This window comes from Mauremys reevesii, linkage group 8, assembly GCF_016161935.1.
Source record: "Mauremys reevesii isolate NIE-2019 linkage group 8, ASM1616193v1, whole genome shotgun sequence".
NCBI classification, from domain to species: domain Eukaryota; kingdom Metazoa; phylum Chordata; order Testudines; family Geoemydidae; genus Mauremys; species Mauremys reevesii.
Window position 1 is genome coordinate 67,183,353 of NC_052630.1, and position 18,118 is coordinate 67,201,470.

The 18,118-nt window shown below is 39.9% G+C and overlaps 2 protein-coding genes and 1 long non-coding RNA gene across 23 annotated transcripts in view; 2 read left to right on the plus strand and 1 right to left on the minus strand.

The window, feature by feature from the left end:
* Window positions 1–6,561, plus strand: part of CAMSAP2 (calmodulin regulated spectrin associated protein family member 2) — a 166,204-nt gene extending 159,643 nt beyond the window's left edge. For 3 of the 12 annotated variants that reach the window (XM_039484319.1, XM_039484327.1, XM_039484320.1), the window contains 2 exons: window positions 1,905–2,023; window positions 3,542–6,559. In XM_039484319.1, coding sequence (XP_039340253.1) covers window positions 1,905–2,023; window positions 3,542–3,847 — 425 coding nt within the window. In that variant the 3' untranslated portion in view covers window positions 3,848–6,559. Of the gene's footprint in view, window positions 1–440; window positions 556–973; window positions 1,681–1,904; window positions 2,024–3,541 lie in introns of those variants that run through there. The other 9 variants (XM_039484324.1, XM_039484325.1, XM_039484321.1 and 6 more) reach the window with 7 other exon arrangements.
* LOC120370129 overlaps window positions 1–17,116 on the minus strand; it is a 37,621-nt gene extending 20,505 nt beyond the window's left edge. For 2 of the 5 annotated variants that reach the window (XR_005583634.1, XR_005583632.1), the window contains exons 1-3: window positions 16,735–17,116; window positions 14,175–14,358; window positions 10,792–10,978 (exon numbers count right to left, since the gene is read on the minus strand). This is a non-coding gene — a long non-coding RNA (uncharacterized LOC120370129). Of the gene's footprint in view, window positions 1–6,659; window positions 7,421–7,463; window positions 7,763–10,791; window positions 10,979–14,174; window positions 14,359–16,734 lie in introns of those variants that run through there. The other 3 variants (XR_005583635.1, XR_005583633.1, XR_005583636.1) reach the window with 3 other exon arrangements.
* The window catches only part of WDR47 (WD repeat domain 47), a 50,528-nt gene continuing 49,308 nt past the window's right edge, over window positions 16,899–18,118 (plus strand). For 3 of the 6 annotated variants that reach the window (XM_039484332.1, XM_039484331.1, XM_039484336.1), the window contains exon 1: window positions 17,200–17,429. The gene's annotated coding sequence lies outside the window, so the exon portion shown is untranslated. Of the gene's footprint in view, window positions 16,918–17,196; window positions 17,430–18,118 lie in introns of those variants that run through there. The other 3 variants (XM_039484333.1, XM_039484334.1, XM_039484335.1) reach the window with 3 other exon arrangements.

The window sequence follows — 18,118 nt, forward strand, 5'->3', positions numbered from 1 at the left end:
AGGTGGATAGGGGTTGGAGCAGTCAGGGGACAGGGGGGTTGGATGGGGGTGGGGTCCTGGGGGTGATTAGGGATGGGGGTCTCTGGAGGGGGTGGTCAGGGAACAAGGAACGAGTTGGGCAAAGCAAGTTTGATATAATGTGGTCTCACCTATAACGCGGTGAGATTTTTTGTCTCCCGAGGAACACGTTATATCGGGATAGAGGTGTATTACAAAATGTCTTGCATCATAATAATAATAAAATCTGTGTTTTTGTCCATGTAATATCGCTCATTCTGGCAAAGAATAGCTCTGAAGTATCAACAGGTATTGTAGATAAACAAGCTTTTAAGGAGGTTAATTTTGATCTATGAGGCTGTGCAGCTCTAGCTATGCTGGGAAATTTGTATGTTCTGAAAATAAACTATTTTCCTCTTCAACACTACTGCAATAAACTACAGAAGAGGCCAAATTTACAATCTGGATACTGCACAGTACTTATCTACCAATCTTTGAGAGCTCTTTCAACCAACTTAATCGCTTCCTCGCATCTCCTCAGGATTAAGTCTAATACAGGTACTAACACTGGACTTAGGTTGTCTCCTTTAGTTCTCTCAATGAGACCCGTTGCCTAAAGGTTGGGGTGGGGGGCTTGTTTTGTTTTTTTAACTTTTCAGACTTTGTTTTTAAATGCAGCATGATTTTTTTAAGGAACTCTATCAGGGTCTTTTGCCACATAATTTTGAATACTCTGTGGTTTATAAATCAGATTTCTTGCATCTTTTCCCATTGATTCTGTTCTTCCCTCCAAACAGTCAATTAGTTAGTCTGAGACACTGAAAGTTAATCTTGATTTTAAATCATTGGTGGCCTTTAAGATTATGTTGCTTTTTGTCTTCATAACTATGCTTCCTTTTAAAGTGTCTTGACTGAAATAGGAAAATAAATTGCTGAATCTATTCTCTATTGACCAATCTCTCAAAATTATTGTTAGGGTGAAGAGCCAGACATCGTCTAGAGGGCCTGTGGTTCTTAGGCTTCATGTGTTGCTTTGATGCCAATAGGTTACATCCCCACCCAAAAGAACAGTTTATACAAAAATATACTTGATACATTTTTTATCTGGTGGAATTGGTTTTTGGTTAAACTTTTTGCAGTAAAATTTTCTTCCAATTTATGGCTTTTCCATGGCACGAGGTCACCAATTAAAGTCAGCAAGAGGAGGATACTATGAGCTTCTCTACAGCTCACAGCCCTACACTGCACACCTGTCAGAAACCAAAGCATAGACTGTTTCTAGTCATTCCTGATGGAACAAGCCCATCAGGCAGCCTTGAATGACCTGTCAGAATCAGCACCAAGACCTTCTGCCTTCATTGTGGGCAAAGTCACAGTTGGGATTCCACAAGACTCAAATCCCAGAAGGCAGGAGACCAATAACTCTAAACACTGCAGCAACTCACTGTTATCGGTTTCTCCCTTCAAAACTAAGAGAAGAGGAAGAAATGAAACTCCTCCTAGTTGGTTGAAGGATTTTTTTAAAATCCAAGTATTTGATCATTAGTAGATTATGAACAGTTTTTATGAGGCATATTCAAGATAGTTCCCTAAAATGTCCCTATGATGCTCTAATGCTGAAGGACATATTGAGTGAATCTAGTAATATTTAAAAAAATATTTTTTTTCAGTTGATGGTTGTACCACATTATATTCACATATAATCCTGTGATACAGTAACAGAAGAATAGCAGTCAATCAATGCATGTGTGTAACAGGTCCAAGCTCCACTTATTTCTATTGTGGGTGCTAGGATTGTATTGTTACATACACAAATGATAGATGGAAAAAGTGTTTCATGGTGCTCAAGACTGCTTTCTGTATAGTTTATTGAATCACTTAGCTGATTTGTCAATTCTGTTTCATAGGCCCAAAACTCTATAAAGAACCCAGTGCAAAATCCAATAAGCATATTATTCAGAATGCTCTGGCTCATTGTTGCTTGGCTGGAAAAGTAAATGAAGGTCAGAAGAAAAAAATATTGGAGGTAAGGATATTTTCCTTCTGATGATTTAAAAAAGAAAAAAGGGATTAAATCCAGCCTCCTTTGGACATTAGGGAGATGTGCCAGGTTGGAGGGAAGAGTGGAAAGGAATCTTCCTCCCAAGGCTGTGTAAATGCTTTGTGGATGGCTAGAGTAGTGTCAGTGATCCTGAGCCTGTCCCCTCTGTGAGTAAAGAACCAAAAGAGCAAGCGGTATTATGGAAACAATTATATAGGATCATGTAATTAAAGAGTATCATAATGCTTATGCTGAAGGAGTCTGAATTACTTATATGCACAGGCAATTTTAATTCTGGAATTTGCTAACTTTTAAATGATCGATTTAGCAACCTAACAAAAAAAACCAGGATTTGGGGTTTTTAAAACATTATTTTCTAAGTTTTTTTTAAAAAAGCAAACTAAAAAAAGCAATTTCATTTTGTGGAACCCATATGGGTCTTCAGCAGAGTTGGGATCTTTAGATCCATAACACAGATCTCTACTATTTAACCTAATGGAGTAACTGGTAGTATCATTAAACTGTTATCCTCAATGTACACTAGCCACCAGAGTGGTATGAGACACACACTTTGCCAGTGGGTTTATAGCTATTTGCTGAGAGCAGAGCAATGTCAAAATTTAAGAGTCCTGGGTTCAATTCCAGATTCGGAAGGGTTGTATGCTCTAGTAGGTAAGGCCTTCTGCCCCATCCCCTCCCTCTACTCCTCACTCCTCTGTATTCATATCAGAATGCTTCCTTCTCCATACTATCTGGGTGAAAGCAGAGGGGGCTCCACGAGCACAGGAAAAACAGTCTCTCTGCTGGCAGTATTGGTGCCTGGCACCATAACAGCTCCCAGCAGTATGAAGGAGCAATTGCAGAGAAGATCATGCTCCACTCCTGCAGCCCTAGAATGGAGCAGGCTCAGTCTAGTCAGCAAGTAGGAGCTGTTTCAGATGGATCATGATCTGTGCAACTGGGATCTTTAGACCATAAAGCTTACAGCCTCTACTGACCATGTGCTAACTGCAGTTTTTCAGAAACTTGTAGATTCCCTAAAAATCCACCCAAATTTGAACAATGGCAACAAGCACATCTTTACTACTAAGGCAACCTCCCTTGCAAATTGCAAACCCCTGCTCTCAAGTATGGAGGTGCTAGCGCTTCTCAATTAAACAGTTATAATAATTTTTGCCCAGGTTAAATATATATATATATATATATTTTTCCCTTACCTCCTTCTTAGGAACAACTGCACTGTTATAGCTTAATTTTTTATAAAAAATGAAAATTCTTCCTGAGGCAGACATCCAGCATGCAAAAGTTCAGTTCTAATACTTAAAGTTTGGGAAAAATTTAATCAACTGAAAACAAGGTCTTATGGAAAGTATTCTACAACTTAAACTATAGTTAAGCCTATAATGTGTTTAAAATAAACCCCCCTACAACTTAGAGTTGAAAGTTTCCTACATGTAATATAAATTTCACATTGTAAACACTTTTTTTCTTTTTCTTTTAAAGGAAATGGAGAAATCTGATGCCAATAACTTCTTAATCCTATTCCGGGATTCTGGCTGCCAGTTCAGATCTTTGTATACATACTGCCCTGACACTGAAGAAATCAATAAGCTGACGGGGATAGGCCCCAAATCAATCACAAAGAAAATGATAGAGGGGCTATATAAATATAACTCTGACAGGAAGCAATTCAGCCACATACCTGCTAAAACTATGTCTGCCAGTGTTGATGCAATTACCATTCACAGCCATTTGTGGCAAACTAAGAGACCAGTAACTCCTAAAAAACTCTTACCTACCAAGGCATAGTGGGGAAAATATTTGCTTCAGACAATTGTGGTAAACTTGCACTTCATCTTTACTGCCTATAGAAAAGAGGTTTCTAGTTGCCAACAAGACTTATAGAACGTGAAATTGGACAAGCTCTTTTATCATCCACAACTGGAATGTAAACACAGTATTTAGGAGTACAGAAGATTGTCACTTAGGTGATACAACTACAAGTGATAATGGAAATGTCTGATTCATGTGTGGAGATTTGTATATGCTAATAGAGACTATAGGGTACATTTACTCTATATTTTGATTAGATACACAAGCACTGAATGTTGTTCATCTGCAGTGACTGCAATTACATTTTTTACATTTCTTGCCTTATGCTTTTGTGTTTGTGCTTGTCTTGAAATTTAATTTTCTTGCTGTTTTTTCCTTCACTTTTCTTATTATTTTCAGTGTCATTGAAATTTACTTAATGAATCCCATCATGAAATACAAACAAAAAAAGTAGTCTATTATGAGATACAGAACACTCTATAGTTATTCTAAGACATCCTGGTCTTGTTCTGAAAGACCCTCATTGTATGTTCTAATCATTACTGAAAGATCCCACTGAGTATTTCCAGTTCCATTTCAACGCCGTAATACTGGTTTATTTTTTTAAACTAAATATTAAGGGAATTATTTGAGCTGCTTAAAGGGCGGTTTCCTTCAGATTAAATTATTATTTAGCAACTAAAATATTCAGGAGAGTCACAGTATTCACTAACTAAATCTGTTTTTTCACCTCAGTTCTACCCAATTCAGCCTTAAACAAATTTTGCTGTGGATAGACATCTGATATGTGTTTCAGTCTGTCCAGCTTTTTAAAAAGTAAATCATGTTTTTTTACATACTCTGACAAATGACATTTTGAGAATCTCTTAAAATAAGTATGGCAAAGAACCTGGTCGGCATTTCAATCTTTTTAACAAATATAAACATATTTGAAAATAGCCATTGGAACATATTTCAGTATTATTTACAAAGGGCTACATTTTGATTTCATAATAGTGTTTCATTATTTTCCACAAGTGTGCTTAGTGTTTTTCTTTTGTATAATTATTTTCAATGTAGCACTGTTCTGAAAAAACTACAAACTTGAAACCTCCCCCAAATCTGTGGTTTTTTTGGCAACGTGTACCAGAGGATTAGTTGGTGGGAGGGGGGCGAACTCATTCTCAGGAAAAGATTTGAATGATTTATGATCCTGTTCTGTTTGTGTTGTGACAACTGTGTAAATACAAGGACAGTATTATGCTATAATTATGTAGTTCATTCTGTTTCATGGGGAGTAGAGACTAAAATTATGTACATTTCTCTCACTGAACTGCTTAGAGAGAAATAATGCCTCACTACTATGATGTACTCATTTACTTATATAAAAGATTCACAGAAATGAGATGTCCTTAAACAGTTTAGAACAGTACTTTTTTAATTATTATAAGGCCTTAGGCATAAATGCATTGGGTTGTTTATCAACATTTTCTCAAATGCTGTCAATATTTTACTATAATTTATGTTCTTATATTTATGTATATTTGTTAAAACTGTAAAAAAAAGAAAAACACTTTAAAATACATGTTTAAGATGTATGTGGCTCAAAACTACTTGTGGCTAGCTGATTCCTACTGTTTGCATGTATATGATCAGGATATGTAACTCTTATATTTCAAGTGTATACATATTATGTATATATTATATAAAAAATATAGAGGGGAAAGAGGGTTTGCACATTCTGCCTGTTAGATAGCTCTTACAACTACTGTTATATGAACTTTGTATTGTAAAAATTAGTTCAAAAAAAGTCAGTGCTGGAGTAGGGTGCGGGTGGATGGAATTAACAGATGTGGATATGATGAATATGTTTATAAAGGTTTATCATGGGAAGCCTTTTTCGTTCTAAAACTGACCTAGGATTTGACTGAACACTTGCAATACTCACTAATACATGCACATCCATCTAAACAAAGTGAGTTAAAATATATGCCACAGAGATTCTTTGAATCATTTAAAATATGACTGAATGTGTTATGTTCATATTTGTCTACAGGTTAAAAAATGTGCAGTGTCTAAAGGTAGAATATGAATAATGAAGTTGAAAAGTTCATTGCTCACAGTCTAAATTTTTTCTTAATACAGGAAAAGTGAAGACAGATGCTTTTTCTTTTTTAAGCCTGCAAATTTTCTAATTACACTGTATCTTTGGTTGGGGTCATGTTTAAAAAAAATAAGAGGAAAAAAGCTTTTCATAAGGCCAGAATTTATCACTGATCTTTTCAGAACACACTGGTGCTTTCATCAGGGGTATTATTTATTATTGTTGCTATGACTGAATTTGCCAAACACTCATCTTAATTTCCAGAGCAAAACTTCAAATTTTAAGTCATAATTGCTACTGAAACCATTTTTTAAATTTTAGTATGACTGTTCGTTTTTATTGTTTGGCTGTTTAAAGCCAAATACAGCTATTTAATTATGATTTAATGGGCACTGTTGAGAAATGTACAGTGTATTGTGTGCTTACTTGTCCACTTCTGTGGAACATTGCTTCCATATTTTTTCAAATAGTGTGCTGTAAAATATTGTCATATTGCTACTTATGTGGTACAGTGTAGTTTTTCCTTTCAGTTAAATAAAAGCATGGCACCAAAAACCATACATTTTCTCGTGCTCTCGCGTATTATGTTTAAATATAAACAAAGTGTGATTAATCAATTCACCTACCTATTCAAAGCATGCTCATCATGGTAGCTGAACACCTTACAAATTTAAAAAAAAAAATACATACAGATTTCTATTTTCTTTTCATCCCCCATTTATGTTTATTTTATTTAACATGTAACTCAGTGTTCTATTATCAGAAGAAGGCTGTTGAAGAACGAAATGTAATCCTAATCTCTTCTAAAAGTAAATTCATAGTTGCAGGCCAGTTGCCAAGAACATTTTGTCTCCCACTCACACTAGTCCCAATCTTATGGTTAACTTTCACTGTTTCAAAGGATTGGTCTAATTTTGGGAGGTTATCATTCAGCATAATGTGTTCATGTCAATAGCTTTGGTTCAGCCTGTGGAGGGTTTTTTAATATAAAATGAAGCCTTGTACTTGATTGCTGTTTAACAGGGAAATGGTACAAAAGGCAGAACATGAGGTGAAGTGTTCCTGGTTATCTGTGTTGCAACATAGAAGGGCTGCTGCCTTTTGAATGAACTAAGGCTTCTTAAGCAGTGACAGCTTTTTATGAAATCACGTGTACTTCCCAACTGTGGTGTATATCTTGGTCAGACTTTAATTCTTGGAAACTTATCTTTCTCCATATATCTAAATTAGCAATTTAAATATATTGGGCTAACCTATGCCCATTTGATGGAATCTTGCATTTGTTTTTTAGCTTTATGGTCTTTGTTCTGCATACTTTTCTGTAATCCCAGTGATCTTGGTTTGGGGACTAGGCTGCCAAATATACAAAATTTAAAACTCTCTGATGGATGTTTCCAGCCAGGTTTAGAGAGACTACTGAGGTTTCAACTCTCTCCTGTTGACCAAGATATCATATCTCAGCTCACCTGTTAATAAAAAGCAAGAGGAAACTTTGCTTATTGAGCTGCTAAAAATATGAGGAGCCATTTAATCTAATGGCTGTTACAACACTAGTTAAGAAATTGGAAAATAATATGGTTCAGAAAAGCACTTAAAATGTACTTGTCCATCACTGAATCAGGGCTGAAGCTCCTGCATGAATGTTATAAGAAAGTACCTAAATCACCTTGATCAGGCAGTGCTTCAAGATGACAAAGCTATAAACAGAAAAAAAAGTATGTTAAAACAGTAAATGCAGTAAATAAATTGCTTAACTTTGAGTACAACAGCTTGAAAACCAGGTGCAGGATCACATTCAAATTCTTGCACTGCAGACAAAAACAAAGATTATCTAATCTTACTCTTGGAGAAATAGACACCAGAGACATTCCAACAAAATATGCCAGATAATCTGCTCATGCCAGATAATCTGCTGGTTCACCACCATAGGACAGCATCTTTGTACCAATCTAATGGACCAAAGAGTGAATTCTGCAAGAAGATAAGGAACTGGAATAAAGGGACACAAACACATCCCCTTTTTCCAGATCTGAGGCCCACCACACAAAGTTAAAAGGTGATGCTTGGCCTCATTCAAACAAGACTTTAAAATAAGCAGAAGTGGTGATTATATTCAAATTCAATTCCATGGGAAATAATGTCACTGTTATTGAATTAACAAGACAACTGTTAAACCTACTGCCAATGGATTCCTTGTCCAGGCCCATTAAACCCTAACATGATGACAATGATAGCCAAATCATCTCTAGAATACTTAAATGCATTTCTGTTAGCATTTGGTTTGGGAATTTTTTTTGTTCACAGTGTTTGTATCATTTTCTTCATTATAATTTTCTTCTCTCACTACAGAAGATGAAAGGTAAGTCATAAATTTACTACTATTTCAGGTGAAATAATGTATCTATACTGACATACTGCCTACAATAATTGTCAGCATAACTGACCACGTAACCAAAGAGTCAGAAACTTCCTATCCAACACAATTACAATTTTAATCACACAGCTCATGATAGACCTTTTACATTCTAAATTGAAATTTATATTTAATCTTTGGTCTGTCGGAAGTTGTTTCTATAAATATGCACTATAAAAAACTTTCCTTCAAGGACCATAAGAGCAAAATCACCTCTGCATGATGGTCCTGGAAAATCATAGGAGATATTTTGGTTCTTTGGCCTGAGGCTTCTACTCATTCTTCAAGATAGCATTCCTCCACAACAGTGAGGAAAAAGCCTACTGAGTGCAAACCTAAGAAATTCCTCTTATACAAAGTAATAATCTGTAGAGGAGACAAATTGGCCCTGGAATATTTTTGTTCTCCACCATATCTGCAAATCTGGGGGACAAATTATCAGCTAACTACCAGCAAAGTCTGTCAATGATTTTCAAAGGAATTGAAAAACAATTTTTATTTCTCATGATTGAAAAATCTTTAATTTTGTAATTTAGAAATCGGAGAATATTCCCACATAAAAAACATGAATTCTAAAATAGGCACATTTTTATTTAAGCTATTTAAAGCATTCATGTATTTCAATATGTTTCATAGGAATTCTAATTCCACCATTAAACTCTACAATACAATCTGGATAGTTCTCTAAGCCTGAGAACATAAAAAATGAAGACAAACACTATAAAGTTATTTTAATAAGAACACCACCGTTCCAAAAATTTTGAAGTCAATTTTTTTTCTTTTAAATTGGTAGAACTACTATAAAGACCTGAATTTCATAGATACTGAGCACCTGAAAATCTCATTGGCTACAAAGGGCAAATGGGATGCTTGGTAGCTCTCAGAGTGCACTTACACTGTTAAAATTTCTTACTCTCCTCACAATTTGGTTAAATACAGAGAGATTCTACGAGCCTGAGTCTCAGCTCCACTCAAGTAGCACTAAGTAGCCAGGAAGCCATCTTAACTGGCTTCCTAAGTAGTCCCTTTAGGTAAGGGATATTGCCTCTTGTGGCCTGAGCAGTTAGCCAGCAGTTCCCAATATTCAGGATCTTATGGGTTGTTCCTGTTAGGAGAAATTGATGAATACAACAGATACTTCTTTGATGCAATCCTGCTCCCAGAAGCACTTCCATCAAACAATGCTCAGCAAAACCCTTCAGCCCCCATAGTTCAGTTTCTGAACAGCCTTGCATGAGGCATGTGTCTTGGGGGATGGCTCTTATTTTTTCAGCTATCCTATTCCAAAAAGGAGCTTAACTGCTTCTTGCATTTATCCTGTATGAAGGCGGTTGTCATACGCACCAGCTTCACAGAGGTTTCACAGATGGCATAGCAGCTTTATGCCACTCGCTAACACCATTTCCTGGAGCAGAGGGGATTCCTGTGAGAAAGGGGCAGAATCTCTCTACACCTCAGTGATCCTCAGCAGACAGAATGACCTTTTTGGTTGACAGGCAGCTAAGTGCAACTTAGAGCACCACTGTGGCTCAGCTCTAAGTTATAACAGGGAGAGGACCAGCCGTGGGATCAAGAGAAACACAAGGATGATTTAGAACTACCTTTATCTCCCCACCCACAGCTGTGCAGAGGCTATCTTGCCCGTAGATGAGGATCTAGTCCTAGCTATCTGCAGATACCTTTTTTTCAATTCCTCTATTATTTTTATTAAAGATGTTAAAACCTTGGCCCTTGCAGAGCTATCTAGTTGTGTCATCTCAGATACTAAAACAGCATTTCTTTGCCACCTTCAGTCCTTAAAGAAGTGTGGCCATAAAGTGTGACCTTGAGATCCATAACCCCTTCCAAGTGTACTGTCAACTTACATTTAGCTAGCTAATCTTTTCAAACTGACATGCAAGTATCCTCCATTTTAAACAAGACTTCAAATTATCTTATTCTAAATTTGGACTTGATAGAAGTCCATCAATTTAAAAGAAAACATTCTATACCTCCACAGCTTCTCTCTCTTTTCTTATAAAGAAATCACAATTTAATTTTTCTATAGCCAAATACAGCAAGTATAGGAAAAGATCAACACATTACCATTGTGGAATCTAAAGTGAAGTACATGCAGACTCTTAGACCTCCTAACCTACACTACTGCTGTAAAAGAGAGTCTAAAGAGTGCATCTTACATGTAGAGAAGCCGGAAGAAAGGGTAAATTACAATTAGTAATGGGGCTGCTTTAAAACTTACACCTTCCTGCTAGAAAGAAAAGCAACTACATTCTTATCTTCTTATGAGTTACACCAGCTAAGGTTCCCTCACAGTCAGTCTCAATGGGCTGTGTAAGTTACATGTTGACACTAAGTGTGAATCTAAGAGCTAAATAAGCCACGGAAACCATACAGAAACAATGAAAGGGTCAGAAGAAGACTCACCTCCAATTTGGCCTTGAGAGTCTAGGTCAGTCCTAATTGATCAGCAAGATTTGGGAACACTGGATCCGAAGCATTCACCTCTTAACTGTTTTTTAGGAGAGGGAGTTCTTCAGACCTTACTCCCATGGCTAACTGAAGAGCAATATTCAGGGACCCTAGTTTTCCATGATATAGAAACCAAAATTCTCTGATAAAAAAAAAATATAAAAATCTGTGTTTTTGCATGATTAAAATTAAACACTGAACTTTAGTTTCCCTAACCACAACATACATACCTATGTATCAGTTGAACACGTCTTATTGCTATATTTACAATTTTCAAGCAAGTTCAAAGCCTATCAGAGCCATCTGTCATTATAATAAAATTAATAGAATTGCAATGTGTATATCTTACATATAGCAAATACTTCTATGTCTGTTCTCCATTTACAACATTTTTTTTTAAATGCTGGAGTGATCTAGTCACAGTGTATTGTTTCCTTACAGTTGTCAATAGCCCTGCTGTTTCAGCCTCTTGTTTTCACTCTGTTTGTTTAGCACTTTCCATGTATTCCACAACTGTTTGCTTTCTAATGTAATTTACAGCACTGCTGCATATGGTACAGAACATCACATTAACAGCAACGATAAATTTGCCCTTGCCAAACTCAATGACACTGTCTTTAGGGATGATTTTTATAGTTTTCGGCATCTTTTCATAACTTTAATTAACTTACATGTGGCAGCTGAAGTGAAATTTGAGATGCATTAAAACACTAAGCTGTATATACCAGAAGCAGTTTATTGGCGTATGTTTAGCTATGTAAATTTAAGGCACATTCAAAAATCAACCACAAGAGAGGGAGGTTGCATGCATTAAGTAACGGACATTCGTACTTTCAGTAAAATCTAGTTAATATGTGTTTTTATTTTTTCACAAACTGTAAAACTAAAGATTCTCTGTAAAGATGCAAATTCTGCATTCTGTGGCAAATGGATTTCTAGGATCCCTGGAGGGAGCTGTCCCATTGGCCAGAAAGACTGCTCAAGCTATGGGACTTTGAGATAGAGGGCAGAAAAGTGGAAAATAGAATTAACAGTTCTACTAAGAAATTTTTACAAAAATAAGTTCCTCCAAGCTCTTCCCAAAACTCACTAAATGTGTGGATGCGGTATATATTCATACATGAAATATATCATCCACACATGAAAATTAATCTGGAATAAGGTAGGGTGTGAATTTAAAGTACATCAGCTATTCCTGATTAACTTCAACTGCAGACGTTCTTATTCTGGAATAAGAGTGCTTTATCTACTTTGTGGATTAAGCTAATTTAGAATAACACACCTTATTCTAGAATAAGAGCATCCACAGACCGAGTTGATCAGGAATAGCTATTCTGGAATGACTTCCCGTGTAGAAAAGCTTTAAATTGTCATTAGTTGGATCTGCAAAAAGGCAGCAAATATCCTGAAAGGAATTTCTGTGACCCGCATAAGATATATCACAAAGTACTATGTCTATGGTACATGAGCTTTATGTATACATAGTCTGGCAAACATAAGAAGTAATAGCTACTTATGTTTTTATGTCACTGCTAATCTGCCAATGCAGTCTTTCATAAAGATTAAGAGCTAATAAAGAACTGAGCTTTGCATTAAACAGCGTTTGCCTCATCCTTCCCACAACATCACAGACTTAACTCCTGGTATAACAAGACCTGACAAGAGCACACAAGTCAACACTTATTAAAATGATCTGGATGCAGATTATCTTTTGTTGGCTCAATATTTTTTGTTGTTTGATCTACCTCGAAACTGGAATTGTTAATGCAAAGATGAACTAAAGGTTGTCTAGTTTCAGTGAAGGCTCTGTAAGCAATTCTAGGTTGTCTAATTTCAGTGAAGGTTCTGTAAGCAATTCTAGCTCCTTTGTGGAAATCTTAGACAAGGTAAGTGAGAATGTCTTATTGGACCAACTTCTGTGGGTCCAATCACCTCACCCACCTTGTCTCTCTAACATCCTGGGACCAACACAGCTACAACAACACTGCAAATACAGGCTCTGTTGTTCTCCCAGGCTGACCTCTCAAAGGGAGCTAACTGCACCTTCTCTGAGGACAGATGTCTGCAGGGATTTGGTCTATCCTCACTAAGGACCCTGTGTTCCCTGCACAGAGGTAATTCCCACACATGGAAGTGTAAACACTTTGAACTCAGAATTTCTTCTTCTTTTTCATCATCCGCTGTGTGTGTTGGGGGGAGGCTTACTCCCAATACAAAACACTGAGTCTCAGGGGTTCCACTAGAGCAAGCCTGCACAACTCGTAAAGCGGCGAGGGCCATATTACTCCAAAGAAAACAGCTGAGGGCCAACCCCCCCCCCCCAGCACCACCCAGCCCCCCTGAAATACTCCCCACCCCCAGCACCACCCATCCCGCGGAAACAAACCCTCCTTCCCCAGCGCTGCCCCACCGAAACAGCCGTATTGAACCTTGGTAATATGTTAAAGCGGGCCCCTAAGGTAGTAAAATTAAGGTAAAAGAAAAATGTCTTTTTGCTAGAAGTAGAATAAGATCTTCCCCCAATGTTGTAATCAATTGCCCTGTTGAATCAATGAGGTGTGAATGAGGAAGGCGGGCACCTCCAGACAACTGCAACCCTTGGAGAGGGGATGGGAGCCAGACCAGATCAGTAGAACAGGTCAGCAACTGACTCGGTGCTCACCTCCTCAGCCCCCCGCTACTGCCCACCCGCTTGCCTCCTCAGACCCCCGGCTCGCCTCCTCACCCCCCGCCCATCTCTTCAGCCCCCATCCCTCACCCGCTGCTTGCCTACTCACCCCCCACAGGCTGCACAGTGAGCGCACGTACTCACACCCCGTGGGCCGCACAGTGATCCCAACCGGGCCACATGCGGCCCCTGGGCTGCATGTTGTGCAGGCCTGCACTAGAGACAAATCATCTGCACTAAGGACCTGTGCCTCCACATACGCCACCAAAGTATTAATGGATTAGCCACAATAAAACATCAAGATGGACTTTTCTTTTAATTCACGTGTTTCTCTAATGCTTTGACTGATTAAAACTGAAATAACATTTAAAATCTAATGTACTTTTCAAAATTTGTGCTGATAGCAGTGATAGGTCACTTTTTGCATTTTTTCAGCTTGGCCAGTGAAACTAAACAGGTCCAATTCCCATTTGTTTATAGTCACTTTCATTTCCTTATGCACCTTATTGCTGATGTATTGCAGAATATGCACATTTCTTTTAAATGGTGCATTTAATTCTTTTAAAAATCATTACATTAATCAACACCTACACTGCCCATTCACTCCAATGAGAGAGCTCTGAACCTGAGTGATATTTTTATATGTAAATGGGGGCATTCATTATCTTACCTGAGAGTCAAGTTACATGTGATGTGATATCGGAACTGTAATCATGCAGAAGGGCTTCCTTCCAGGACCTGAAGGACGTGTATTCACAGCCCTTTAACTGCAGAGTCATTGCTGAATAGCTGGCACTTTGTCTGCATCACTCTTCACAGGACAAAGAGTTTGGCATCCCTTTACATATTCCTTTCTAGAAAAAAAGAACAGGATAAGAGGGTTGAAAGACTTAATATTTTTTCTTGCACATTTTGGCTGTTTCTAGATAAAACAGAAATAACTTGTTTCTTCAGGGTGTGTGTCTGTGCCGTATTGAACACCTCATAGAATCAGCGCTACAGGGAGGTCCCAATCCTACTATACTGAAATCCATGGTAATCCTTCCAGTACTCCAATGGAACTCTTAGATGGTCATATTTTCCCATTCTTCTACCCTCTTCACCACAGAGTTGTTATACATGTCTGTTGTGTAAGGGTTAGACGTGAGAAATACCTATTACTGTCCAAGTGATGTTGGTACATTTTGTGTTTTTTGTTTTTCAAATGCTGCACTGAATACTCTAAAGCACTCCCTTCTGCACCCCATCTCATGTGACTGATTCATTTAATACTAAGAAATTGAAATATATACATAACAGGCACTTAAAAATTAAAATATCTAATAAATGGAAATATTTATGTCATCCAATTAAAAAGGTCTCAAGAATGAAGTGGTCTGCTTCAGTTCAACATTTTAAAGCATAGTTACCATAATTAAATAAGGCAAAACAGATTCGCTGTAGCACACAGGAAAATGTGAGACGACAATAGAACAAAATTCCACGACTAACCTGGAAACCGGGAGGCTCACAGATGGCAATATATTTAATTACTAACAACCCATAAGTCTCCATTGCGTTAGCAAGAAAAATATGATTGTAAGAACACCCTGTCATAGCGTTCATAATGCGTTATCCCAAAGGAAACAAGTGCATCTGTTCTATATTAATTGTAGGTGATTTTTCAATAGTTTGTGTGTATAATACTTGCTTAAATATCTCTCAAACAGTGTTACAGTAATATAGCCAAACCACAAAAAGATTAAGGAGCTACATAGTAATAAAATGTACCTTGAAACCTTTGTTTTATGGAGCTATTATCTGGGTGTGTGTGAAAAAAAGAGGGCACACAGAGTGCATCTTAATTCCCACATCCCCTGCACACGCATGCAGCCATTCTTCTTATACAACAGCAAGTGCAAAGGAGGTGGGATGAATAACCTGTCCACCACTGTCCCACAGCTTTAAAGGCATGTGGTCTGCCAGCTAGGGTTCCCAACCCTACATATGCATATTGTAGTTGGCAGCACTGTTCTTTTCTGGAAAAACCAAGTGATTCCCCACCTCTTACTGTGATGGCAGGGAGATCCAGGAACTTACCATGCAGTTGGCAATACTCATCCCCAATGCAAATACATTCAAAACTAGTAAAGACTAGATTTTCATAATGTGTATTTGGAGGTATAAACATGCTATCGATGTATATACATTTACTCTCTCTATATATGAAAAAGAATACTATGGTGATATGCAGCACAGAAATAAATAAATAAAATAGTCTAATAATGTTGAGGTTTTCTGGCAGTCACTACCCCTGAAATCTATCTTCCTTGTCAATCCCTTATTGCAGTTTGCTTATGTCATGGTCCCTGCCCTCATTTTTACCAATGTTCACTGCCTCCAGGCCAACACATTAAAAAAACCACAGTATTCTACATAGAAATTGCTCTGCTTTGCTAACAATTTACACCCACAGACTGACTGGTGGTCAACTCATTGAATATTTAAGGAGAATTAGCTAAGAGGCTTTGTACTTTGATCATACCCTCCTTTTGACACTTTCCGGGTCTTTGTCTTATAACAAGAAACTTTACAAAGAAGATCAAACAAATGCATGTGCCAGCAATGTGTAATTATGAGCAAGATATCTCATTATTTGTGGTCTACCTGCCCTGTGCTGATTGCAGTGAGTATGACATGGGAGGAATCTTTTGTTCCAGGCTGCTAGGTTATTTATATACTTTTCCATGGGACTCGCCACATACCTGAGCACCTCAAACATGAATGAAGTTATCCATACAACACCCCTCTGAGGAAGGAAACTCTTTTAAATTACCATTTTACAGATGGGAAAGTGAGGCACAGACAGATCGACTTGCCCAAAGCTACATCTTACTAGCTATAGCAGAGTTGAAAAACCAAAATCCAGAGTTCTTAAGTCCTAGTCCAGTACCTTTGCCACAAAACCTTCTCTGCAGACCTGCCCCTCTTTCTGATACACTAAAGTCATACACTACAAGTTTGGGCTTAACTAAACCTGCTCGGTAGGTGCACACCCAGACTAATGAAAGGGATGAGAAATGTTCATGGTGACAATCCGTGCTACGGAGATGCTCTGACTTGTGCCAGGGGCAGGTGAACCGTGCAGCAGCGCAGACTCCAGGCAGAGCCAAGGTGGCACAAACCGTTTCGGAACATGAACCATCTTTCACTAGCTGGTGAGGCGTAGGCAGACACATTAAGTAATTTACCCGGCAGAGTTTCCTGCGGCTGCACAGCTCTCCGATCTCTCCCTGCTCCAAGCCGGGTGACCACTTGAGAAGAACTTTCCCTTCTGCGTTTTCCTAAAACGTGAACCGTTTTCGCAGCTGCCTTCAAGGCGAGCTTGTGTTTCCACCCGCAACATCCGGACTCCTGGGGGCTCGCGGGTGCAGGTAACGCGTCTTCCCCACCGCAGTCGCCTGCAACGGGGCCCGCTTCGCCCCCTTCTCGCTTCTTTTCGCCTTTCCCATCGGTTCTGTCCGGCCCAGCAGCGGGTGCCAGGAGGTCCCGGGGCCCGCCCAACGCTCCTGTCACGGCCCCAGGCGGGCGCCTAGCCGCCTCAGCCCCGCCTCAGCGCCCCCGGCTGTCCCCGCCATCCCTGTCCCCTCCCCACGGAGCAGCCGCCCTGCCCCTCCCCGTCTCCCGTTTCCATTCCGGCGGCTGCGCGGTCACCCCGCCCCGGCGCGGGGAGGGGCCCGAGGAGCGGCGCTGCCGGGCCCCGATTGGCGGAGCCGCTTGACAACCGCAGTCAGGGAGCCGGAGCAGCCAGAAGCGGAGCCGTAGGGTCGGGGCAGACGCCGAACTGGACCCCCTTATTCCTGGGCCAGGGACCCGCCGCCATTTTGCGTCCCTCCCATCCGCTCCGTGCGTATCTGTGTGTCCGGGCCCCCCGGACTCCCCTCAGGTGGGTCTGCGTCGTCGTGGGGGGGAGCAGCCCCGGGCCCGGGCTGCCTGGGGAGAGTCCCGGCCTGCTGGGGACCCCTTCGAGCGGGGGCCAGGCTGGCACCTCCCGAGATAGGGTGATAGAAGGCAGTGGGGGAGGAGAGTGTCTGGGAGGGAGCAAACCGGAGGGGAGTGGGAGCAGGAGCTGGGGGTGGGAGGCGGCGGGCCTGTCAGGGAAGTGGGGGGTAGAAGAGAGTCTGGGGCGGGTGTGGTGACAGCGGGAGCTCTGAAGGGGGGAAGCCCCAGGGGAGGGCAGGGCCCCCCGTCATGGGGAGGAGGGGAGGAGGTCTCCTGCCAGACAGTGGAGCGGAGGGTGGTGCTGAAGGGACCGGGCGAGACAAGAGCCTGGCTGCTTTGATGCTGGTTTGGCGAAAACCCGTTCATCTTGGCATTCTCTCCTACCCCGCCCCAGACCCCGCTGTCCTCCAGTCTAAATGTGGTGCGTGTTCCTGTTCTGTGGCCTGCCGCCCAGGTTCATTTCCCCCGTGAATAGCAAGGGGACAGTGTGGTTCTAGCCCGATTCCTCTGTTGTGATCCTGGCATCTAAGTACTGATTTCCCTTTGTTGTAGCGTTCACAGGGCAAGTCCTCTATAATTAGGTGCCTTGGACATAAAAATGTGTCGACTCTTAGCATACTTGTGTTTACATGA